Source organism: Pongo pygmaeus, chromosome 8 (assembly GCF_028885625.2).
Source record: "Pongo pygmaeus isolate AG05252 chromosome 8, NHGRI_mPonPyg2-v2.0_pri, whole genome shotgun sequence".
Taxonomy (NCBI): domain Eukaryota; kingdom Metazoa; phylum Chordata; class Mammalia; order Primates; family Hominidae; genus Pongo; species Pongo pygmaeus.
In genome coordinates, this window is record NC_072381.2 from 102,544,807 (window position 1) to 102,567,151 (window position 22,345).

General features: G+C 41.7%; 1 protein-coding gene across 9 annotated transcripts in view; it reads right to left on the reverse strand.

Annotated features, from left to right (window-relative positions):
• ARHGAP19 (Rho GTPase activating protein 19) overlaps positions 1-22,345 on the reverse strand; it is a 101,498-nt gene that overhangs the window by 43,566 nt on the left and 35,587 nt on the right. For all 9 annotated transcript variants that reach the window (XM_063670055.1, XM_063670053.1, XM_054435417.2 and 6 more), the window contains exons 7-11: positions 17,152-17,217; positions 14,849-15,040; positions 6,174-6,272; positions 762-872; positions 145-223 (exon numbers count right to left, since the gene is read on the reverse strand). In XM_063670055.1, coding sequence (XP_063526125.1) covers positions 145-223; positions 762-872; positions 6,174-6,272; positions 14,849-15,040; positions 17,152-17,217 — 547 coding nt within the window. The remainder of the gene's footprint in view (positions 1-144; positions 224-761; positions 873-6,173; positions 6,273-14,848; positions 15,041-17,151; positions 17,218-22,345) is intronic.

Genomic DNA, 22,345 nt, shown 5'->3' on the forward strand with positions numbered 1-22,345 from the left:
ACTCAAGGGCAAAGACCTGGCCTTGTAATTTTTATGTCACTTCTGACTACAAATGTACTATCCTGGGAATTCAAACAAATGCTACTGACTAGATGCAGAAAGGAATTACATTTAGTAAGAACAGAGAGTAAGTACAATTAGTACCTTTTTTCCCCTCTTTCTTCCCTTCAGACCACTTCAATCTTGTTGGTGTCATCGTGACAGCCGGAGAGCCAGAAAATAACTGTAATAAGAAAATTGTACAGTGGTTTCAATGTTCTAATGGCATTCCTATAGACAGACTTTACTAACAAATGAATGATTTGTTCAATTTCACTGTGAAGAGTTTTTCTGAGACTGATGTATTTATATCTCATTAATCTTAACTGATTTACTGCTGGCTTAATGAAGTAGGCATGCCTAGGATATCTTGAAGCACCACCCCACAGGTAATATAGAGCCTAGGAGGCCTGGCTCAAATGTCACCTGTGGAAACTTCCAGTAAGAACTAATTGCTTCCTCCAGCACTTGTTTAAGGAGCTACTGTACTGTACTACTCATCTGCTTGTGACTAGTGATATCATTCTTGAATTCAAAATGTGTGTGTTTGTTGAATGAGTCAATGAAAACCAACAGAAAGAAGGTAGCATAAATGAAAGGATTGAGAAAAAGCCATTTGAATGGCCCAAAGAAACACAGTAAAACATATGACAGTACATCAATTTTCCTCTTTTCTACAAATATAGACAGACAGACAGACAGTCCAAAGAACAGTGTCTTACTAAGTTCCTATTTTCTTTGCTGGTTCCCTTCAATTCACCAATGGCCACAGATTCTGGAGTAGGGTTCTTCTTTTTCTTTTCTGACATCATCTGATTTCCCAGGACCTTCCGCTGATTTAAGAACAGAAAACATTTGATTTATAAACACCTACTGCATCTACAGTGGAGCTATACTAGCCTTCAAAACTGTAATGTCCTTGGGTTAAAAAAATCTCAGCATTCTGATAATCCTGTATGGACCCTCTCAGGCCATCTTATACAAGAGAGGCCAAAGCATGTTACCAAGAAAACCCAAAATCATTACTTTTGTTTAAGTGATCACTTTTCCTCCACATTTAAAAGGGCTGAAAGGTTAGAAGCAACTTTATAGTTGATTTAAACAAGCTAATATAGGTCAATTACAGTGTGCCTCTGAGACCAGTTACTCACAATATAGAAACACCAGTTACTCATCATATAATTTTTTCCCCAAAGATGTGCTGTCTCTGGCAACTATTTAAGAAGTCCCTCCCCGCTACTCACCACTGAGGGATACTTAGGCTGGCTCTTCTCTAAGGCACTTCTTCCTCCCTGTCATTTACTCACGCAGGACTGGAACATTTGGAGACATTCTATAAGAGTTCCTAATATAGCCACAAGAAGGTAGAGGCCTTCTTAAGGGAGTCACATGACTGTGCTGACATTCAGAGCAAGACTAAAAGCCCTTTCATCTCTGAACAGCTTAGAAGATGATGTAGTTTAGGTAACCGCCAACAGTGACAATTCCCTACCATCTTTGGAGAAATTTTTTTTTCCCTTAAAGAATAAATTTGAATTCTAAAAAACGAACATATCAAAACTAGAACATTTACCCTGCATTATAAATATCAGCAGCAATATTCAGAACATTCTGATTTAATAAATAATTTACATGAGAAGAGTTCTGGAGGAAAAAACTGTAGCCAAAAAAGGGATTGAGACAGGCTAGATGGTCAATTATACCTTGATAAGGCTGAGGGAAAACACAAAAATTATATTTTAGGCTGGGAGCGGTGGCTCACGCCTGTAATCTCAGCACTTTGGGACGCTGAGGTGGGTGAATCACTTGAGGCCAGGAGTTTGAGACCAGCCTGGCCAACATGGTGAAATACTGTCTCTACTGAAAATACAAAAATTAAATGAGCGTGGTGGTGCATGCCTGTAATCCCAGTTACTCGGGAGGCCGAGGCATGAGAATCACTTGAACCCGGGAAGTGGAAGTTGCAGTGAGCTGAGATCATGCCACTGCACTCCAGTCTGCACAACACAGTGAGACTCTGTCTCACAAAAAAAAAAAAAAAAAAAAAAAAAAGACTAACACATAGAGAAACATTTATCTGACTATAACTTTTCTGATTATCAATCATCTCTATGACAGGGAAGTCAGAGGGAATGACAGATTCTTCCAAATGAGAAGAAAAAAACAAGAGTAAACTAAGGATGTTCATTTTACTAGCCCTGTCTAAGCAGGTAAATGTACTTTTAGGATTCTAGCTAAGGGATTTTTTTTTTAACAATGATAAACATAACATAAAATTTACTATTTTAACTATTTTTAAGTATATTAATAGTGTTGTGCAACCATCACCATTATCTATCTTCAGAACTTTCTCATCCTCCCAAACAGAAATACTGTACCCATTAAATAATATCTCCCCATTCCCCTCATACTCTTGGCTCCCCTGACAACCAACCACCTTCTCTACTTTCTGTCTCTGAACTTGACTCACAGGTACCTCAGTGGAATCATACAGTATTTTTCCTTTTATGACTGGATTATTTCTCTTAGCATAATATCTTCAAGATTCACGCATGTTGTAGGATATGTCAGAATTTCCTTCCTTTTTAAGGACAAATAATGTTCCATTATCTGTATATCCAAGTACGGTCATCCATTCATCAGTCAATAGACAGCTGGGTTGCTTCTGCCTTTTGGCTTTTGTGAATAATGCTGCTATGAATACGGGTGTACGAATATTGCCTCAAGACCCTGCTTTCAATTCTTTTGGGTATATACCGGGAGTAGCATTGCTGGATCATAAGGTCATTCTATTTAAATTTTTTAGGAACTGCCATACTGTTTTCCATAGTGGCTGCTCCATTTTACATTCCTATCAACGGTGCATAGGGGTTCCAAATTCTCCACATCCTCATCAACATTTGTTATTTTCTGTTGTTGTTTTCTTTTTTTATAATAGTCATCCTAGTGGGTGTGAAGTGGTATCTAATTGTGGTTTTGATTTACATTTCCCTAATGATTAGTGATGTTGAACATCTTTTCATGTGTTTCTTGGCCATCTGTACATCTTCTCTGGAGAAATTTCTATTTAAGTCCTTTGCTATTTTTTTTTTTTTTTTTTTTTTTTTTTGAGACAGAGTTTCGCTCTGTCACCCAGGCTGGAGTACAGTGGCTCAATCTCGGCTCACTGCAACCTCTGCCTCCTGGGTTCAAACGATTCTCCTGCCTCAGCCTCCTGAGTAGCTGGGACTACAGGCACGTGCCAACATGCCCGGCTAATTTTTTGTATTTTTAATAGAGATGGAGTTTCACCGTGTTACCCAGAATGGTCTTAATCTCCTGACCCCGTGATCCGCCCACCTCAGTCTCCCAAAATACTGGTATTACAGGCGTGAGCCACCGTGCCTGGCCTTTGCCCACTTTTTAATGAGGTTGTTTTTGCTGTGTTGAGTTATAGGAGTTCTTTAGATTATTATGGATATTAATCCCTAATCATACATATGATTTGCAAATATTTTCTCCCAATCCAGGGGTTGCCTTTTCACTCTGTAGATGGCAAAGGAAATTTTGATGTCAAGTAAGCCTAATGTCCTAGAAGCTACTGGCCCCAGGAGGTCAGGATTGAGAGTGAATTCTAGATATCTATAAATTATAACTAGGACCAAAATTACAGTAAGATGAATTTGTAAATGCTAACAGCTGTACCTTAAAAAAAAATTACAGACACAGTGGGTCACATCTGTAATCCCAGCACTTCAGGGGGCCAAAGCAGGAGGATCGCTTGAGCCCAGAAATTCAAGACCAGAAACACAGGCTGGGCATGGTGGCTCACGCCTGTAATCTCAGCACTTTGGGAGGCCGAAGCGGGCAGATTACTTGAGGCCAGGAGTTCAAGACCAGGCTGGCCAACATGGTGAAACCCCATCTCTACTAAAAATACAAAAAATTAGCCGGGCATGGTGGTGGGCGCCTGTAATCCCAGCTACTAGGGAGGCTGAGGTGGAAGAATCACTTGAACCCCAGAGATGGAGGTTGCAGTGAGCTGAGATCACGCCACTGCACTCCAGCCTGAGGCACAGAGCGAGACTGTCTCAAAAAAAAAAGACCAGCAACACAGCAAGACCCCATCTCTACAAACATTTAAAAATCAGCCAGGTATGATGGCATGCACTTGTGGTCCCAGCTACTTGGGAGGCTGAAGTAGGAGGATCACTGAGCGCCCAGGAGATCAAGGCTGCAATAAGCCATGATGGTGCCACTTGTACTTCAGCCTGAGCAGCAGAGCAAGACCCTGTCTCAAAAATAAATAAATAAATAAATATTACAAGTTATTTATTTTTAGGGCAAAAATTTTAAATTTTAAGCAAAGAGCTCCCTATGTTGCTGGAATTATATATCTTAATAACAAAGTAATTTCTAAAAGAAAAGCAGGGCAAAACACCAAAAATAAAAATAAAAGGAAGCCATTATCCTCAGCAAACTAACACAGGAACAGAAAACCAAACACCACATGTTCTCACTTATGAGTAGGAGCTGGCCGGGTGCAGTGGCTCATGCCTATAATCCCAGCACTTTGGAAGGCCAAGGCGGGTGGATCACTTGAGGTCAAGAGTTCGAGACCAGCCTGGCCAACATGATGAAACCTCGTCGCTACTAAAAATGCAAAAATGAGCCAGGCATGGTGGCCCACGCCTGTAGTCCCAGCTACTTGGGAGGCTGAGGCAGGAAAATGGCTTGAAACCAGGAGGCGGAGGCTGCAGTGAGCTGAGATCAAGCCACTGAATTCCAGCCTGGGTGACAGAGAGACTCCATCTAAAAAAAAAAAGTGGGAGCTAAACAATGAGAACACATGGACACAGGGAGGGGAACAACACACACTGGGGCCTGTTGGCGGGGTGGAGTTGGGGGAAGGAGAGTATTAAGAAAAGTAGCCGGACAGATGCAATGGCTTATGCCTGTAATCCCAGCAATTTGGGAGGCTGAGGCGGGCGAATCACCTGAGGTCAGGAGTTCCAGACCAGCCTGGCCGACATGGTGAAACCCCCTCTCTACTAAAAAGGCAAAAATTAGCTGGGCATGGTGGCAGGCACTTGTAATCCTACCTACTTGGGAAGCTGAGGCAAGAAAATCGCTTGAACCCAAGAGGGGGAGGTTGCAGTGAGCCGAGACCGTGTTATTGCACTCCAGCCTAGGCGACAACAGCGAGACTCTGTCTCAAAACAAATTAAAAAAATAAAAATAGCTAATGCATGCTGGGCTTCATACCTAGGTGATGGGTTTACAGGTGCAGCAAACTACCATGGCACACATTTACCTGTATAACAAACCTGTACATCCTGCACATGTAACCAGAAATAAAAATTAAAAAAAAAAAAAAAAGATACTCAGTGCTTTTGGAGCAGCAATCTCTTCCAAAAAGGAAAAATAGAAAAGAAAAGCAGTGTATAGTACTCATCTCTCTCCAAGTTAACCAAAACCTTGCCTTAGTTCATGCATGGAAATTTGAACCCCATGATCAAGTTATCTACTGCCACCTGATGGCAATATTCCTTCACTACAAGTTCCGATAGTTTGAAGACTTATAAATTTAATCTGCAAACATGGTGATAGCAGCAATAACATAGAAGCATATTTTGTATTTGTTTTAAAAACAAGATTTTTACTGAATTTGATACATGGAAGAAAGTACAACTGTTAAAAATATTAAGCTCACAAAAATTTGGGGTATCAAAACTCACTAACCTATTGGAAAATTCAGTTTTCTAACAGTTTCCCTAGTCTGTCTCAACTTCCTCACTTCTCCACAGGTTTACCAAATTGCATAAAGAAGTGTGTAACTCGAAGCAGATCAGAAAACAAAAGAGGCCTCTTACACTGCTCAGGAATGCAGACTCTGTCCTTAGCCCCTTAGCCCCAGAAGAAAAGGAAGGACCCTTACTTCTACTCCTCCTCATGTCACAGAGCCCCTTCTCTGATGTGCAACACGGCAAAGCACTTTGCAATATAAAAGCTTTTCAACATTTTGTCTTTACCCCCTTATAAACTAGCCCTTTATAGGGTCCCCAAAAAACAGAAGAAAATTTTATGCATAAGAAAAATCACATTGTTACATTTCCTAAAAATCAATGCTGAAAACGACAGCCCAGCATACCTACCTTAATAAGCCCACTGAAGGAGCGCGAACGAGCCCTCTTCTGTACCTGGGAAGTAGAAGGTTCTCGCCCTGGTGTGTGGGTCAATGATTGCTTATTAAACTAAAAGAAAACATACAGAACATTTTATAAATATTTTCCCATCAAGACACAGCATTCTGTGACAACTAATAGCTAAGTGTAAATAAAAGTCCAGGAAAAACTGAGTCTGCACATAGATGGATTAGGAGGTCAAAAAGCCAATCACAAAGTCAGAAATGATGATGCCAAAAGAAGTGGATTCGAGGTGCTCTGAGGGGCTCTGCACACCACATTCCTTGAATGTGGAATTACTGTCCCCATTTTACAGACAAAAAAACTGAGACCTGGAGAGCTTATGAAATTTATCCACGATCCCCAGCTGCTAACCAAGACTTTTTTGCAACAAAGCATCTTGGAACCACACAGTTACTGGCACAATCTAAAACAGTCCCTAGTTTAACATAAATTGCACACAGAATTTTTTTAAGTTACTAAAACTCTTTAAATGGACATCTATCATGACTGCCTGCCAACAATACCATCAGAAGAAATACATCAGAATGCAGACTTGTCAATGCTATCAACATCAGCTCTCTGGAGGTATCTAAATTGGAAAACGAGAAGACCCAATGCATTGAATAATCTTATTCAATGCTTTGATTAGCCATTCATTTCCCACTTAAAAAGTAATAATAATATAGCATTTAATTCTTCTACTCTTCTGCCTTTTCTGGTTGTTGATGATGTTGCTGTTGTTGCTGGAGACAGAGTCTCACTCTGTTGCCAGGCTGGAGTGCAGTGGCACAATCTCTGCTCACTGCAACCTCCGCCTCCCAGGTTCAAGCAATTCTCATGCCTCAGCCTGGCGAGTAGCTGGGATTACAGGCATGCACCACCACACCTAGCTAATTTTTTCTATTTTTAGTAGAGATGGGGCTTCACTGTGTTGGCCAGGCTGATCTCGAACTCCTGACCTCAAGTGATCCGCCCACCTTGGCCTACCAAAGTGCTAGGATTACAGGCGTGAGCCACCACACCCAGCTTCTTCTGCCTTTTCTAACTATACTTTTAAAATTTCGGAACTGTAAAAATTTGGAAATTTTATCAGTTCAAGTTCTGGAGGTTAAAAAATTACTTTTACATAAAAGTACCAAGAGGTTCTCAAAGTTAATTGTCTCAGCAGGCAGAAAAATTAGCCACGTCTGAAGAGCTTAGCTAGTAAGTATCCCTCCTGAATAAACTGGGACAAGTAAAAATGCATCGTTCCTGATGTTGGCAAGGGTACAATAAGGTAAATTCTCTCATATCCAACTCAGGGGAGTGTTAACTGGCAAAATGTTCTGGGAAGGTATTTAGCAAGGTGTATCCAGAGCCTTTTTAAAATGCATATTAAAAAGTACATGCCACTAAAAATACAAAAAATTAGCCGGGCATGGTGGTGTACATCTGTAGTCTCAGCTACTTGGGAGGCTGCAGTGGGAGGATCATGATCACCTGAGCCCAGGGAGGTCGAGGCTGCAGTGAGCCATGATTGTGCCACTGCACTCCAGCCTGGGCAACAGACTCAGAAAAAATAAAAATAAAAATACACCACATATAAAGTGTTCTTAGCCTGAAAAACTGAATTAGAATCAGATCAAGCCTCTAGAAATAGATCTAACTACCAGTTTATAGCATGAACAGAGGACTGTGAAACATGTTGAATAACATTACAGGAATGCAATCATTAAAATCCAGAATATAGGCCAAGCATGGTGGCTCATGCCTGCAATCTCAGCACTTTGGGAGGCCAAAGCCAGCGGATCACTTGAGCTCAAGAGTTCATGACCAGCCTGGGCAACATGGCGAAACCCTGTCTCTACAAAAAATACAAAAATTAGCCAGGCATGGTGGCACATGCCTGTAGTCCTGGCTACTCAGGAGGCTGAAGTGGGAGGATGGCTTGAACCCAGGAGGCAGAGGTTGCAGTGAGCTGAGATCACGTCATTCCAGTCTAGGCAACAGAGCTAGACTTTGTCTCAAAAGAAAAAAAAAAAAAAAAAAAACTCAGTCTATGGAAAACAATATAGTTTCTTCCACAAATAAGGTTCAAATAAAATCATGCACCACATAATGACATTTTGGTCAATGACAGACCACGTATATGACAGTAGGTCCCATCAGATTATAATGGAGGTGAAAAATTCCTATCACCTCATGACATCACTGCTGTCCTAACATCACAGCGCAATGTGTTACTCAAATGACTGCAGTGATGCTGGAATAAACAAACCTACTGTGCTGCTAGCTGTATAAAAGTCTAGTACATACCATTATATATAGTATATAATTCTTGATAATGATAATAAATGGGCTAGACGTGGCAGCTCACACCTATAATCCCAACACTTTAGGAGGCCGAGACAGGTGGGTCACTTGAGACCAAGAGTTCAAGACCAGCCTGGCCAACAGGGTGAAACCTCATCTGTACTAAAAATACAAAAATTAGCTGGGCGTGGTGGTGGGCGCCTGTAATCCCAGCTACTCAGGAGGCTGAGGCAGGAGAATCGCTTGAACCCAGGAGGCAGAAGTTGCAGTGAGCCAAGTTCGCGTCATTGCACTCCAGCCTGGGCAACAGAGCGAGACTCTATCTCCAAAAAAAAAAAAAAACAATAGTTTATGTATTTACCATACTATACTTTTATCATCATTTATACCTTTTACCATTATTTTACAGTGCACTCCTACTTATTTTTTTTAAAGTTAACTATAAAACAGCCTCGGGCAGGTCTTTCAGGAGGTATTCTAGAAAAAGGCATTGTTATCATAGGAGATGACAGCTCCATGAGTGATATTGCCTCTGAAGACCTTCTAGTGGAGTAAGATGTAGAGGCAAAAGACAGTGTGATATTAATGATCCTGTGTAGGCCTAGGTTAATGTGTATATTTGTGTCTTCAGTTTTGGGGTTTTTTTATTTTTTAGAGACGGGGTCTTGCTCTGTTGCCCAGGCTGGAGTGCAGTGGTGGGGATCATAGCTCACTGCAGCCCCAAACTCCTGGGCTCAAGTGATTCTTCCTGCTGAGGCTGAGGCTGAGGCCTCCTGAGTAGCTAGGACTACAGGCACACACTAACAAGACCAGTTAATTTTTTAAAATATTTTGTGGATATAAGGTCAATGCTGCCCAGGGTGGTCTCGAACCCCTGGCCTAAAGCATTCCTCCCACTTTGGCCTCCCAAAGTGCTGGGATTACAGGAGTGAGCTACCACACCCAGCCTGTGTCTTAATTTTTAATTAAAAAGTATTAAAATTTACAAAAAAATTAAAAGTTTTTAAAATAGAAAGAAGCTTATAGCATAAAGATATTCAGAAAATATTTTGCACAGATGCACAGTGTTTTTGTGTTTTAAGCTAAGTGTTATTACAAGAGTCAGAAAGTTAAAAAAGTTTTAAGTCTGTAAGGTAAAAAATTTACAGTAAGCTAAAGGTAATTAATTATTGAAGAAAAAAATTTTATAAATTTAGTCTAGCCTAAGTGTACAGTGATTATAAAGTCTACAGTCGTGTCAGCAATGTCCTAGGTCTTCACATTCACTCACCACTCACTTACTGACACACCTAGAGTAACTTCCAATCCTGCAAGCTCCATTCATGCTAACTGCCCTATACAGGTGTACTATTTTTTATCTTTTATACTGTATTTTTACTGTACCTTTCCTTTGTTTAGATACACAAATACTTACCATTGTTACAATTGCCTACAGTACTTAGTACAGTAACATCCTGTACAGGTTTGTAGCCCAGAAGCAACAGGCTACACCATACAGCCTAGGTGTGTACTAAGCTACGCCATCTAGGTTTATGTAAGTACACTCTATGATGTTCACACAACAATGAAATCACCTAAAAACACATTTCTTAGAACATATTCCAATCATCAAGTGACACATGACTATAAAGAAAAAGGGAGTGGGCCGGGAGTGGTGGCTCACGCCTGTAATCCCAACACTTTGGGAGGCCAAGGTGGGGGGATCACAAGGTTAGGAGAACGAGACCATCCTGGCCAACATGGTGAAACCCCATCTCTACTAAAATACAAAAAAAAAAGCCAGGCATGGTGGCATACGCCTGTAGTCCCAGCTACTCTGGAGGCTGAGGCAGGGGAATCGCTTGAACCCAGGAGGCGGAGATTGCAGTGAGCCGAGATCGGAGATCGTGCCACTGCACTCCAGCCTGATGACAGAGCGAGACTCCATCTCAAAAAAAAAAAAAAAGAAAAAAAAGAAAAAGGGAGTGAGAGAGAGAGAGAGAGATTGTGTGTGTGTGTGTGTCTAAATGTAGTGTGGCACCCTGGATTGGATCCTGGAGCAAAAAAAAAAGATATTAGGGAAAAAAAAAAGTAAAATCTGTAATGTTAATAAGTAATACACTAATTTTTTTTTTTTGACATGAGTTTCACTCTTGTTGCCCAGGCTGGAGTGCAATGGCATGACCTCGGCTCACGGCAACCTCTGCCTCCCTGGTTCAAGTGATTCTCCCGCCTCAGCCTCCTGAGTAGCTGGGATTACAGGCCTGAGCCACCATGCCTGGCTAATTTTGTATTTTTAGTAGAGACGGGGTTTCTCCATGTTGGTCAGGCTGGTCTCAAACTCCCAACCTCAGGTGATCGGCCTGCCTCAGCCTCCCAAAGTACTGGGATTACAGGCATGAGCCACCCTGCCTGGCCCTGTACTAATGTTAATTTCTTAGTTTTTATAATGTTAGTATTAGGGGGAATTGGGTAAAGAGTACTTACCCAGTTTTTATTTTAAAGTTTATTCAAACAAACTGGCAATGTTTTAAGGGGGAAAAAAAAGAAGAAAGGGAGAAAAAGAGGCACTTATCTATTAAAAGGGACCTAGTACATGTAGCAGCCAAAAAAATAATGTATATTCGTTTATCATGCCACTTCTAGAAAATAATCTACAATGAAAATACTTATGAACAAAAATTTATAAACTAAAAACCTAATTCCCAAATATGCCCAGTAGTAGGCAAATTATGTATAAATTTGGTTACACAGAATAGAATATTATATAAACATTTAAGGTTGGGCATGGTGATCCATGCCTGTAATCCCAGCACTTTGGGAGCCCAAGGCAGGCAGATCACCTGAGGCGAGGAGCTCAAGACCAGCCTGGCCAACACGGTATAATCCCGTCTCTACTAAAAATACAAAAATTAGCCAGGCATGGTGATGCTCCACTATAATCTCAGTTACTCAGGAGGCTGAGGCAGGAGAATTGCTCGAGCCCAGGAGGTGGAGGCTGCAGTCAGGCGAGATCACGCCACTGCACTCCAGCCTAGGCAACAGAGCGGAACTCTATCTCAAAAAAAGAATATTATATAAACATTTAAAATGTTCATAGCCTTTTAATAACATGAGAAATGTTTGTAATATAAAGTTAAATGAAAAGCATAGAATATAAAACAATACACATTATGATTTTTTCTTTTGGCCCAGATGTAAGGGCTCAAATATGATCTTAAGTAAAAGAAAACAATGCGAAACATATTCATGGAGAGAAACGCTAGGAGGAAATGCTCTAAAATGTTATCAGTGGTTACCTCTGGATGTGTATAGGTGATTTTTATGTTCTTCTTTACACACTTCTGCGGGTTTCAATGTTTCTATAGTGAGCATGTATAATTTTTATAATCATGGAGAAAAAATTAGAAAACAATAAAATTATAGTTTCTTCAAAAAGATACAGCAGGCTGGGTGCGGTGGCTCACACCTGTAATCCCAGCACTTTGGGAGGCCAAGGCAGGTGGATCATTTGAGGTCAGGAGTTCAAGAACAGCCTGACCAACATGGTAAAACCCCATTTCTACTAAAAATACAAAAACATTAGCCGGGCATGGTGGCGCATGCCTGTAATCCCAGCTACTCAGGAGGCTGAAGCAGAATTGCTTGAACCCTGGAGGCGGAGGTTGCAGTGAGCTGAGATCGAGCCACTATACTCAAATATGATCTTTTACTTAAGATCATATTTACTTAAGATCATATTTGAGCCCTTACATCTACACTCCAGCCTGGGCAACAGAGCGAGACTCTGTCTTTAAAAAAAAGAAAGATACAGTATTTAAAACGTATGGAAGGATGGCCAGGTGCGGTGGCTCACACCTGTAATCCCAGCACTTTGGGAGGCCGAGGTGGGTGATCACTTGAGGTCAGGAGTTCAAGACCAGCCTGGCCAACATGGTGAAACTCCATCTCTACTAAAAATGCAAAATTAGTCAGGCGTGGTGGCGCATGCATGTAGTCCTAGCTATTCAGCAGGCTGAGGCAGGAGAATTCTTTGAACCTGGGAGGCAGAGGTGGCAGTGAGCCGAGATCACACCACTGCACTCCAGCCTGGGCAACAGAGTGAGACTCTGTCTCAAAAAAATAAAAATAGGCCAGGCGTGGTGGCTCAAGCCTGTAATCCCAGCACTTTGGGAGGCTGAGGCGGGCAGATCACGAGGTCAGGAGATCAAGACCATCCTGGCTAACACGGTGAAACCCCGTTTCTACTAAAAATACAAAAAAATTAGCCGGGCATGGTGGCGGGCACGGTGGCGGGCACCTGTAGTCCCAGCTACTCGGGAGGCTGAGGCAGGAGAATCGCTTTGAACTCGGGAGGCGGAGCTTGCAGTGAGTGGAGATCGCGCCACTGCACTCCAGCCTGGGTGACAGAGTGAGACTCCGCCTCAAAACAAAATAATAATAATAATAAATAAATAAATAAAAAATAAAAATAAAAATAAATAAACTGTATGGAAGGAGTCTGCATGCATGCATAAGAAATGCTTAGACTGTCATGTTTAGTGAAAAAAGGAAAAAACTGTAAAGTATATGATACGATCATAACTATGTAAAAAGATAACCAGAGGAAAAAGACCAAAAGAAACAACGTAAACACTGGCAGGAAGAGTGATTTGCTTTCTTCTTATCCTTCTCTATAATTTTCTATTTTTCTAAAAAGTGCAAAATGTTTTTTTCTTTTTTATCTTTAAGTATCAGTGTTCTTTTTTTTTTTTTTTTTTTTGAGACGGGGTTTCGCTCTTGTTGCCCAGGCTGGAGTGCAATGGCACGATCTCGGCTCACCGCAACCTCCGCCTCCTGGGCTCAAGCAATTCTCCTGCCTCAGCCTCCAGAATAACTGGGATTACAGGCATGTGCCACCACACCTGGCTAATTTTTTCGTTTTGTTTTGTTTTGTTTTTGGAGACGGAGTTTCACTCTTGTTGCCCAGGCTGGAGTGCAATGGCATGATATTGGCTCACCACAACCTCTACCTCCTGGGTTCAAGCAATTCTCCTGCCTCAGCCTCCCGAGTAGCTGGGATTACAAGCATGTGCCACCACACTCAGCTGATTTTTTTGTATTTTTAGTAGAGACCAGGTTTCTCCATGTTAGTCAGGCTGGTCTCAAACTCCCGACCTCAGGTGATCTGCCTGCCTCATCCTCCCAAAGTGCTGGGATTACAGGCATAAGCCACCGTGCCCGGCCCTAATTTTGTATTTTTAGTAGAGACGGGGTTTCTCCATGTTGGTCAGGCTGGTCTCGAACTCCCGATCTCAGGTGATCCACTCGCCTAGGCCTCCCAAAGTGCAGGGATTACAGGTGTGAGCCACCGCGCCCAGCCGGTATCAGTGTTCTTGTTGAAAGAAGTCATTATACCTGTCCTACATGAAACTACTTAGTTTCTATCAAGAATTAAATCACTAGACTGGTTTGAATCTGCAGCAATACTCAGCCAACACCCTGTAAAATTCCAGTTGTAACACAATTTGCTAGATCTCAAAGCAACTTCAAAGAGATGGCAGAAACTTCTCTTAAATGACTTTGTACAGCTCAGTTCACCATTATCTGAGTACTTGTTTATACCTGGCCTTATGCTGAAAGTAGGTATAAAATAAGTAAAAACAGACTCTTCCCCCAAGAAAGTCCCAGTTGAATAAAAGCCAAGAGGCTGACCCTGCCTGCTCAGGTAAAATTCAAGAGGGATAGAGACAAAATTAATCTTGAGAAAGAAACTACCCAAAGTCACAGGACTTACTTAAACCACACTTTGAGTCCCAAAATAGCAAATTTGTTCCCATAGCTCCAGCATAAACAAACTTAGCCACCAGAATTCCTACTTTCTAGTGTCAGACTAGGGTCCTGATTTATTGTGTTCTCTTACTGCAAACAACTCTGTTAGTAAAAAGTTACCACTTAGACTTTGCTATGCCAGCCACTCTACACAGATTATCTCTAATTTTTAGAACTTTGAAACATCAATGTTACTATTACCATTTTACAAACAAGAAAACTGAAATTCAGAAAAGTTATTTGCTAAGAAAATCTGGAGGGTTTAAACTTTGGAACAATATGTTTTAACTGCTGGTCCTCTCTCAGCAAACTTGGGACATGACCAAAATGAGAGACTCTCTAACCACACTTGGATCCTCCTGCTTAACTAGAAATCAAGAGACTCCACTCCTTTCTCTAGTGGAGCGACGGCACAGAGATCGCTGTGGAGATTCCATAGACAAGCCTGCTTTCTCAGCTGAACCAAAAATTAAATGAGATTCTTAACAATATGACCTACTGATTCTACAACCACGATTACACTCCTAAAGCCCCATCACGACTTCCCTGCCTTTAGGCACCTGTCTAATAAGTTGTTTCTTCTTTGCTGACTCTGGCATATTGTGAACGTGTTGAAACAGCTCTCTCAGTGCCTCTTCCGTATGGTGCTGGGTCTCCTCCTGGTGAGGGCAGGAATCTACCCGGTTCCGTTTCTGAGACTTTGCCAGCTGAAAGGACTTAGTATGACATGAAGCTATCAGGTCAAGGTCATCCTAAGGAAAATTTAAAAGAAGAGTAAATTAATATATCCTGCCAACTTTGTTTTGGGGTTCTTACAAATCCTGAAACAAAACAAGGGAGAGTGAGGACATGGTATACTCCTATACTCAGGAACAAGAAAAATCTTAACACTATTATCAGATAACAAGGAACCTATTAATATAGGTTATATTAATAGCCCACTCCCATGACCTGCCCAGAGAACCTAAGTGCATTTAGAATACTGCCACCAAGAGTTATATTTGTATAAGAGTTTAGTTTTTAAAGCATCTTTTAATTTCATTAATTTATTCAACAATTCAACAAGGTAAGCATGGAAAGTATTATGATTCCCATCTGACAGAGGAAAAAAACTGAGGTTAAACTGTAAGTTTAAAGTCATCTGGATACTAAAGTGACAGACCCACCTGGGAGCCCAAGGGCTCTGACTCTTGGCTAATACTCCTTCCCACACATGGCAACTTAATACGACAACTAGACAGCAGTGCTAGAGGAACAAAAACAGCTCTCTAACAAAAACCACACTCCAGTTAAACTAGTTGAAACCAAATACTGTTTTCCTGGTAACACTGAATATTTGCTGAATAAGAGGGAAAAACAAATAGGAGCAGAAAAAATAGCGCAAACGGACTGCTTAAGTTTCTAACCAAGACAGGATGAATAGAACTTGAAAATTTTAAGCACTCAAAAAGTGCTTGTAAAATTTTTAAATTCTCACTTTTTTTTTTTTTTTTCCAGAGCAGGAGTGGAAGTTTATTTAAAAAGGCTTAGAACAGGAAAGAAAGGAAAGCATGCTTGGAAGAGACCCAAGCAGGCACATAAAGGTCAAGTGCCTAACTTCTTTTTTAATTTTTTTGAGATGGGGTCTCACTCTGTCACCCAGACTGGAGTACAGTGTCACCATCTTGGCTCACTGCAACCTCCGCCTCCTGAGCTCAAGTGATCCGCCCACCTCAGCCTCCCGAGTAGCTGAGACTACAGGTACGTGCCACCACATCTGGCTAATTTTTTGCATTTTTGGTAGAGACTGGGTTTGGCCATGTTGCCCAAGCTGGTCTCAAACTCCTGATCTCAAGTGATCCGCCTGCCTTGGCCTCTGAAAGTGCTAGGATTACAGGCATGAGCCACCACACCCGGCCATAACTTCTTACTTTTAAAACTCAATGCTCATATCTAGGCTGGATGCAGTGGATCACGCCTGTAATCCCAGCACTTTGGGAGGCTGAGGCAGCCGGACTACTTGAGCCCAGGAGTTTGAGACCTGGGCAACATGGTGAAACCCCATCTCTACCAAAAATACAAAAATTAGCGGGCATGGTGGTGCATGCCTGTAGTCCCAGCTACTCAGGAGGCTGAGGTGAGAGGACCAGGGAGCCAAGATCATGCCACTGCACTCCAGCCTACCCAACAGAGCGAAACCCTATCTCAAAAAAAAAAAAAAAAAAAAATCATCATTATCATATCTAATCTTGTGAATAAGCATTATACATTTCCCTATCTATCTACGCTCATGTGGTCTCAAGTCTTTTAGCCATTTGATAGAGTTTTACCATACCAATGAACCTAAAATAGGAATGAATTACATAAAATTGTCCTTTCGTTCCTATAAAATATGTAACACATTTGCTATTCACAGATTATTTCTATCAGAAGGACTTTATGAAAAACCTTGAAACACAGGGTCTGTGTCATCACTCTTACGCAGAGGACACCATCTATCAGTGGAGAACCTCTGAAAGCAAATAAAAATAGTGTGGCGGGGGGCACTTATTTTTTCCAGAGACAGGGTCTTGCTGTGTTACCCAGGCTGGAGTGCAGTGGCACAATCAGCTCACTGTAGACTTGAATTCTCCCATCTCAACCTCCAGAGTCACTGGGATTACAGGCCTGAGCTACCACACCTCACATATGGAGCATTTGTATTCTAATACATAACTTACTTCTTAGTCTTCTTCATTATGGCAAAATGACTAAGTAATTTTGAGCTATAATACTAAAAACTTTTTATTTTCCATGGTTTTACTTTGACTTCATACTTTGTTTTAAAACTCCACAAATCTTAACGCTCTCCTTGTTTGGGTTAAGAGCAGATTCCTATTCTTACCTTTGATGCCTGAGTTCTGGATCCCAAATAGTGCAATCTGGCACACTCCCGAATGTAAGCAGGAGCCTGGGCAGGACATAAAAGAAAACAAAAACCCAGTGATTAGTAGGATATAACATTCTTTCAGGCCACAAGGACAGTGGTTCTCAAAACCATTTGACCAGCAGATTACTTTAGAAAAGCCAAAGATCCTCAAAATTCATAGCCCCTCCATGGCTTCCTTTCTCTTGCCACCAAATAGATACCTCAACAAATCTGATGGAAAAACTGTGAGAAGACACCAATGTAGTTGTTGCCGCTTTAAAAATCAAACATGGCATGTATATACTCAAATAAGCCAAAGACAAAAATATAGACATTTGTAGGAATGTTTCTATCTGACAAAAACCACCCCCTCAAATCCTTACAAATTACAAGTGGTCTCCAGATCACATTTTAAAATCACAGTGTAGAAAATATCATTTAACGTCTGTAATCTCAGCACTTTGGGAGGCAGAAGCAGGAGGATGGCTTCACCCCAGGAGTTTGAGACCAGCCTGGGCAACACAGGGAGACCCCCATCTCTACAAAAAATTACTAAAAAATGGCCAGCACGGTGGCTCATGCCTGTAATCCCAGCACTATGGGAGGCCAAGGTGGGTGGATCACCTGAGGTCAGGAGTTCGAGACCAGCCTGACCAGCATGGTGAAACCCCATCTCTACTAAAAATACAAAATTAGCCGGGTGTGGTGGCATATGCCTGTAATCCCAGGTACTCAGGAGACTGAGGCAGGAGAATCGCTTGAACCCAGGAGACAGAGGTTGCAGTGTGCCAAGATCGCACCATTGCACTCCAGCCTGGGCAACAAGAGCGAAACTCCGTCTCAAAAAAAAAAAATTACAAAAAAATTAGCCGGGCATGGTGGTGCATGCCTGTGGTCCCAGCTACTCAGAAGGCTAAGGGGGAGAATCACTTGAGCCCAGAAGTTCAAGGCTGCAGTGAGCCATGTTCATACCACTGCATTCCAGCCTAGGCAACAGAGCAAGACCCTGTCTCAAAAAAGAAAGAAAGAAATACCATTTAGAATTACTATGGAGTAGAACCCTGTGACAACTACCCTGATACTGTCTTAGCAGATGTGCAAAATAATACAACTACCACAGAGGAAAACTGGGTTGGTAACATCTAATAAAATTACATTTGCACTTACCCTTTTACCCAGAAACCTCACTACTGGTAACATATCCTGAGTATGTAACTCCAGAAATGCAAAACACACTTGTATAAGATTAATCAAAAAATTGGATACAACTCAAATGTTCTTTAACAGAGAACTGGTTGAATCAACTTTCATACATCCACACAATACAGTACTATGAAGAAAGGAAGGGAGAGGAGGCAGGGAGGGAAAGAAAGGAAAGGAAGGGAGGAAGAGAAAAAGAAAGGACGGAGAGAAGGAAGAAACACTTAATGAATTGATATGGAAGGATTTCTAGGATCCACTGTTGAGTGAGAAAAGTGAAGTAAATGTATATTTGTGTAAGAAAAAAACGGGAAATAGGAATATACACACAAATGTACATTTACTTGTTTTTATAAAAAGAAACACTAACAGGATAACCCAGAAAACAATGAAAATAATTAGAAAGGATTGAGATTTCTCTAAGTATATCTTTTAATGTGGTTTTGACCTTTTTTTTTTTTTTTTTTTGAGATGGAGTCTCACTCTCTCGCCCAGGTTGGAGTGCAACGGCCTGATCTCGGCTCACTGCAACCTCCGCCTCCCAGGTTCAAGTGATTCTTCCGCCTCAGCCTCCCAAGTAGCTGGGATTACAGGCACCCACAATCATGCTCGGCTAATTTTTGTACTTTTGTAGAGACGGAGTTTCACCCCGTCTTTGGGAGGCCAAAGCGGGTAGATCACTTGAGCCCAGGAGTTTGAGACCAGCCTGGGCAACATGGTGAGACCCATCCCTACAAAAAATACAAAAACTAGCCGGGTGTGGTGGCGCTCACCTGTAGACCCAGCTACTCGAGAGGCTGAGGTGGGAGGATCGACTGGTCCCAGGAGGCAGAGGCTGCTGTGAGCCCAGATCGTGCTACTGCACTCCAGCCTGGGTGACAGAGCAAAAATCTCCAAAAAAAGAAAAAAAAAAATCTGAAATTTGTAATATAAGAAAAAAAGAAATACAAATACAAAATAAAAGAAGCCAAGAAAAAGTTCCATAGTATTAAATCTGAATTGGTGGTATTAATATGAACTTACAATTGCTTTAAAAAAATGTTTTAATCTATTTCTTTGCCCTCAAGCAGCCTAGAAGCAATGACACACCAGAAACAATGAGTATACCTAGTATCATTCAGAAGCCAAGGTTCCCTGGAGAAATAATTACTCCAGATCTAGGCCAGCACAAGTACAAAGTGAGCTGGGAACATTTTATACCAGAAAGGAAACACTCAAAGACAATACAGTCCTGTCAAAAAGATGTAGAAGCCGGTTAACAAGGGCTATCACTGGCCAAATCTGGGATAATTTAAATATCAATTTTGTTTGTTTGTTTGTTTGTGACAGGGTCTCACTCTGTCACCCAGGCTGGAGTGCAGTGGCATAATCTCGGCTCAGTGCAACCTCCACCTCCCGGGCTCAAGCCATCCTACCACCTTAGCCTCTGAGTAGCTGGGATCACAGAAGCGTGCCATCACGCCCGGCTAATTTTTTGTATTTTTCATAGAGATGGGGTTTTGCCACATTGCCCAGGAGAACATCAACATTATAAGTAAAATTGACTAACACTTTGGAAAAATAAAAATCCATGAGTTTATATTAATATTCATTTTTAAAGGGAGAGAGAATGAGACAAAGAAAAGCTATTCTCCAAAGAAGAAATTCATCTTACAAAGGCTAAATGACAAAATTAGAAAATCTTTATTTTTAATACCCAATGTAATCATAGATTCCAGCAGGATTATCAATGGATGCTAAAACCATTATTAGGTAATCACTCTACAGGTTATTTACTAATTGCAAAGGGGAAAAAAATTTACCTTTATAACTGAAAGATCTGGCAGTTAGCAAAACTAACATCATGAAGAGAGAAAATCAAACAATCTGTATCTCCTCATGTGAGGCAATGTGACGCACACAAACATCACCTGTGAAGTATCTTTGCCAAAAATGCTTAATCTGAATCTGATTAAGACTCTAGACCTAGCTTCTACTTTACAGGAACTGCATGGAAGGTGATAGAGGAACAAGTTAAATAACTTAAGAAAACAATAAGACAAATTTAGAATGTGAGACATTCTACAACACAGTTAACTTGATGCTTCAACAAATGACATGAAGAAAAGGCATGAGTGTGTAGATTAAAAGTGTCATAATAATTAAAACCAGTACAGAAACTTTGATTGGCCTATACTGAAAAAAAGTATGAAATACATTCTTAGGACAGTTGGGGAATTTGAATATGTACTGAAAGTTAGATGATAAGAAATTCTTGTTAGTTTCTTAGATGTAATAATAGTAGTGTGATTCTTTTTTTTTTTTTTTTTGAGACGGAGTCTGGCTCTGTCGCCCAGGCTGGAGTGCAGCGGCGCAATCTCAGCTCACTGAAAGCTCCACCTCCTGGGTTCACGCCATTCTCCTGCCTCAGCCTCCCGAGTAGCTAGGACTACAGGTGCCTGCCACTGCGCCTGGCTAATTTTTTGTATTTTTAGTAGAGATGGGGTTTCACCGTGTTAGCCAGGATGGTCTCGATCTCCTGACCTCATGATCCGCCCACCTCGGCCTCCCAAAGTGCTGGGATTACAGGCGTGAGCCACCGCACCCGGCCAGTAGTGTGATTCTTAAGAGAATATTTTTATTATTGGGAGATGCATACTTAAGCACTTAGGAATGAAGTATCATGGTGTCTGCAATTACTTTTAGTGATTCAGCCAAAAAAGTGTATGAACATATATATAGAGAGATAAAGCTAATATGTAATATGGCAAAACGATAACATTTGTTGACACTGGGGGAGAGTTATATGAGTATTCACTGTTTTACTCTTTTAACTTTTCTCTATATTTGCAATTTTTCAAAATAAAGGTTTTCAAAGAGTCTCATGACAAAAACATTATGATATGTATAGTTTCTTTTTTTTTTTCTTTTTTTTTTTTTGAGATGGAGCCTCGCTCTGTTGCCAGGCTGGAGTGCAGTGGCGCAATCTTGGCTTACCACAACCTTTGCCTCCCGGGTTCAAGTGATTCTCCTGCCTCAGCCTCTAAGTAGCTGAGACTACAGGTGCCCGCCACCACGCCCGGCTAATTTTTGTAGTAGAGACGGGGTTTCACCATGTTGACTAGGCTAGTCTTGAACTCCTGACCTCAGGTGATCCACCTGCCTTGGACTCTCGAAGTGCTGGGATTACAAGTGTGAGCCACCACACTCTGCCAATTTAATTTCTAAATTGAAAAACTATAAAACGGAGCTTAAGACCAACAGAAATTTTCTCCAAACAAGAATATATTATATCTATTCTGTAAACTTCATTTAAAAAAAAGAAAGAAGGCCAAGAGCGGTGGCTCATGCGTGTAATCCCAACACTTTGGGAGGCCAAGGCAGGAGAAATGCTTGAGCCCAGGAGTTCAATACCAGCCTGGGCAACATGGTAGTACCCTGTCACCACAAATAACAGAAAAATTAGCCAGGCATGGTGGCACACACCTGTCCCGGCTACTTGGGAAGCTGAGGTGGGAGGATCGCTTGAGCCTGGGAAGTCAAAGCTGCAGTTAGCAGACAGCACTACTGCACTCCAGCCTGGGGGGCAGAGTGAGACCCTGTCAAAAGAAAGAAAATAAAGAAGGAAGGAAGGGAAAGGGGAAGGGGAAGGGGAAAAGGAAGGGGAAGGGGAAGGGGAAGAGAAAGGGGAAGGGAAGGGAAGAGAAGGGGAAAGGCAAGGGGAAGGGAAGGGGAAGTGGAAGGGGAAGGGAAAGGGAAAAGAAGGGAAGGGGAAAGGGAAGGGGAAGGGGAATGGAAGGGGAAGGGAAGGGGAAGGGGAAGGAAGGGGAAGGGGAAGGAAGGGGAAGGGGAATGGAAAGGAAGGGGAAGGGAAGGGAAAGGGAAGGGGAGGGGAAGGGGAAAGGGAAAGGAAGGGGAAGGGAAGGGAAGGGGAAGGGAAAGGAAGGGGGAGGGAAAGGAAAGGGGAAGGGAAGGGGAATGGAAGGGAAGG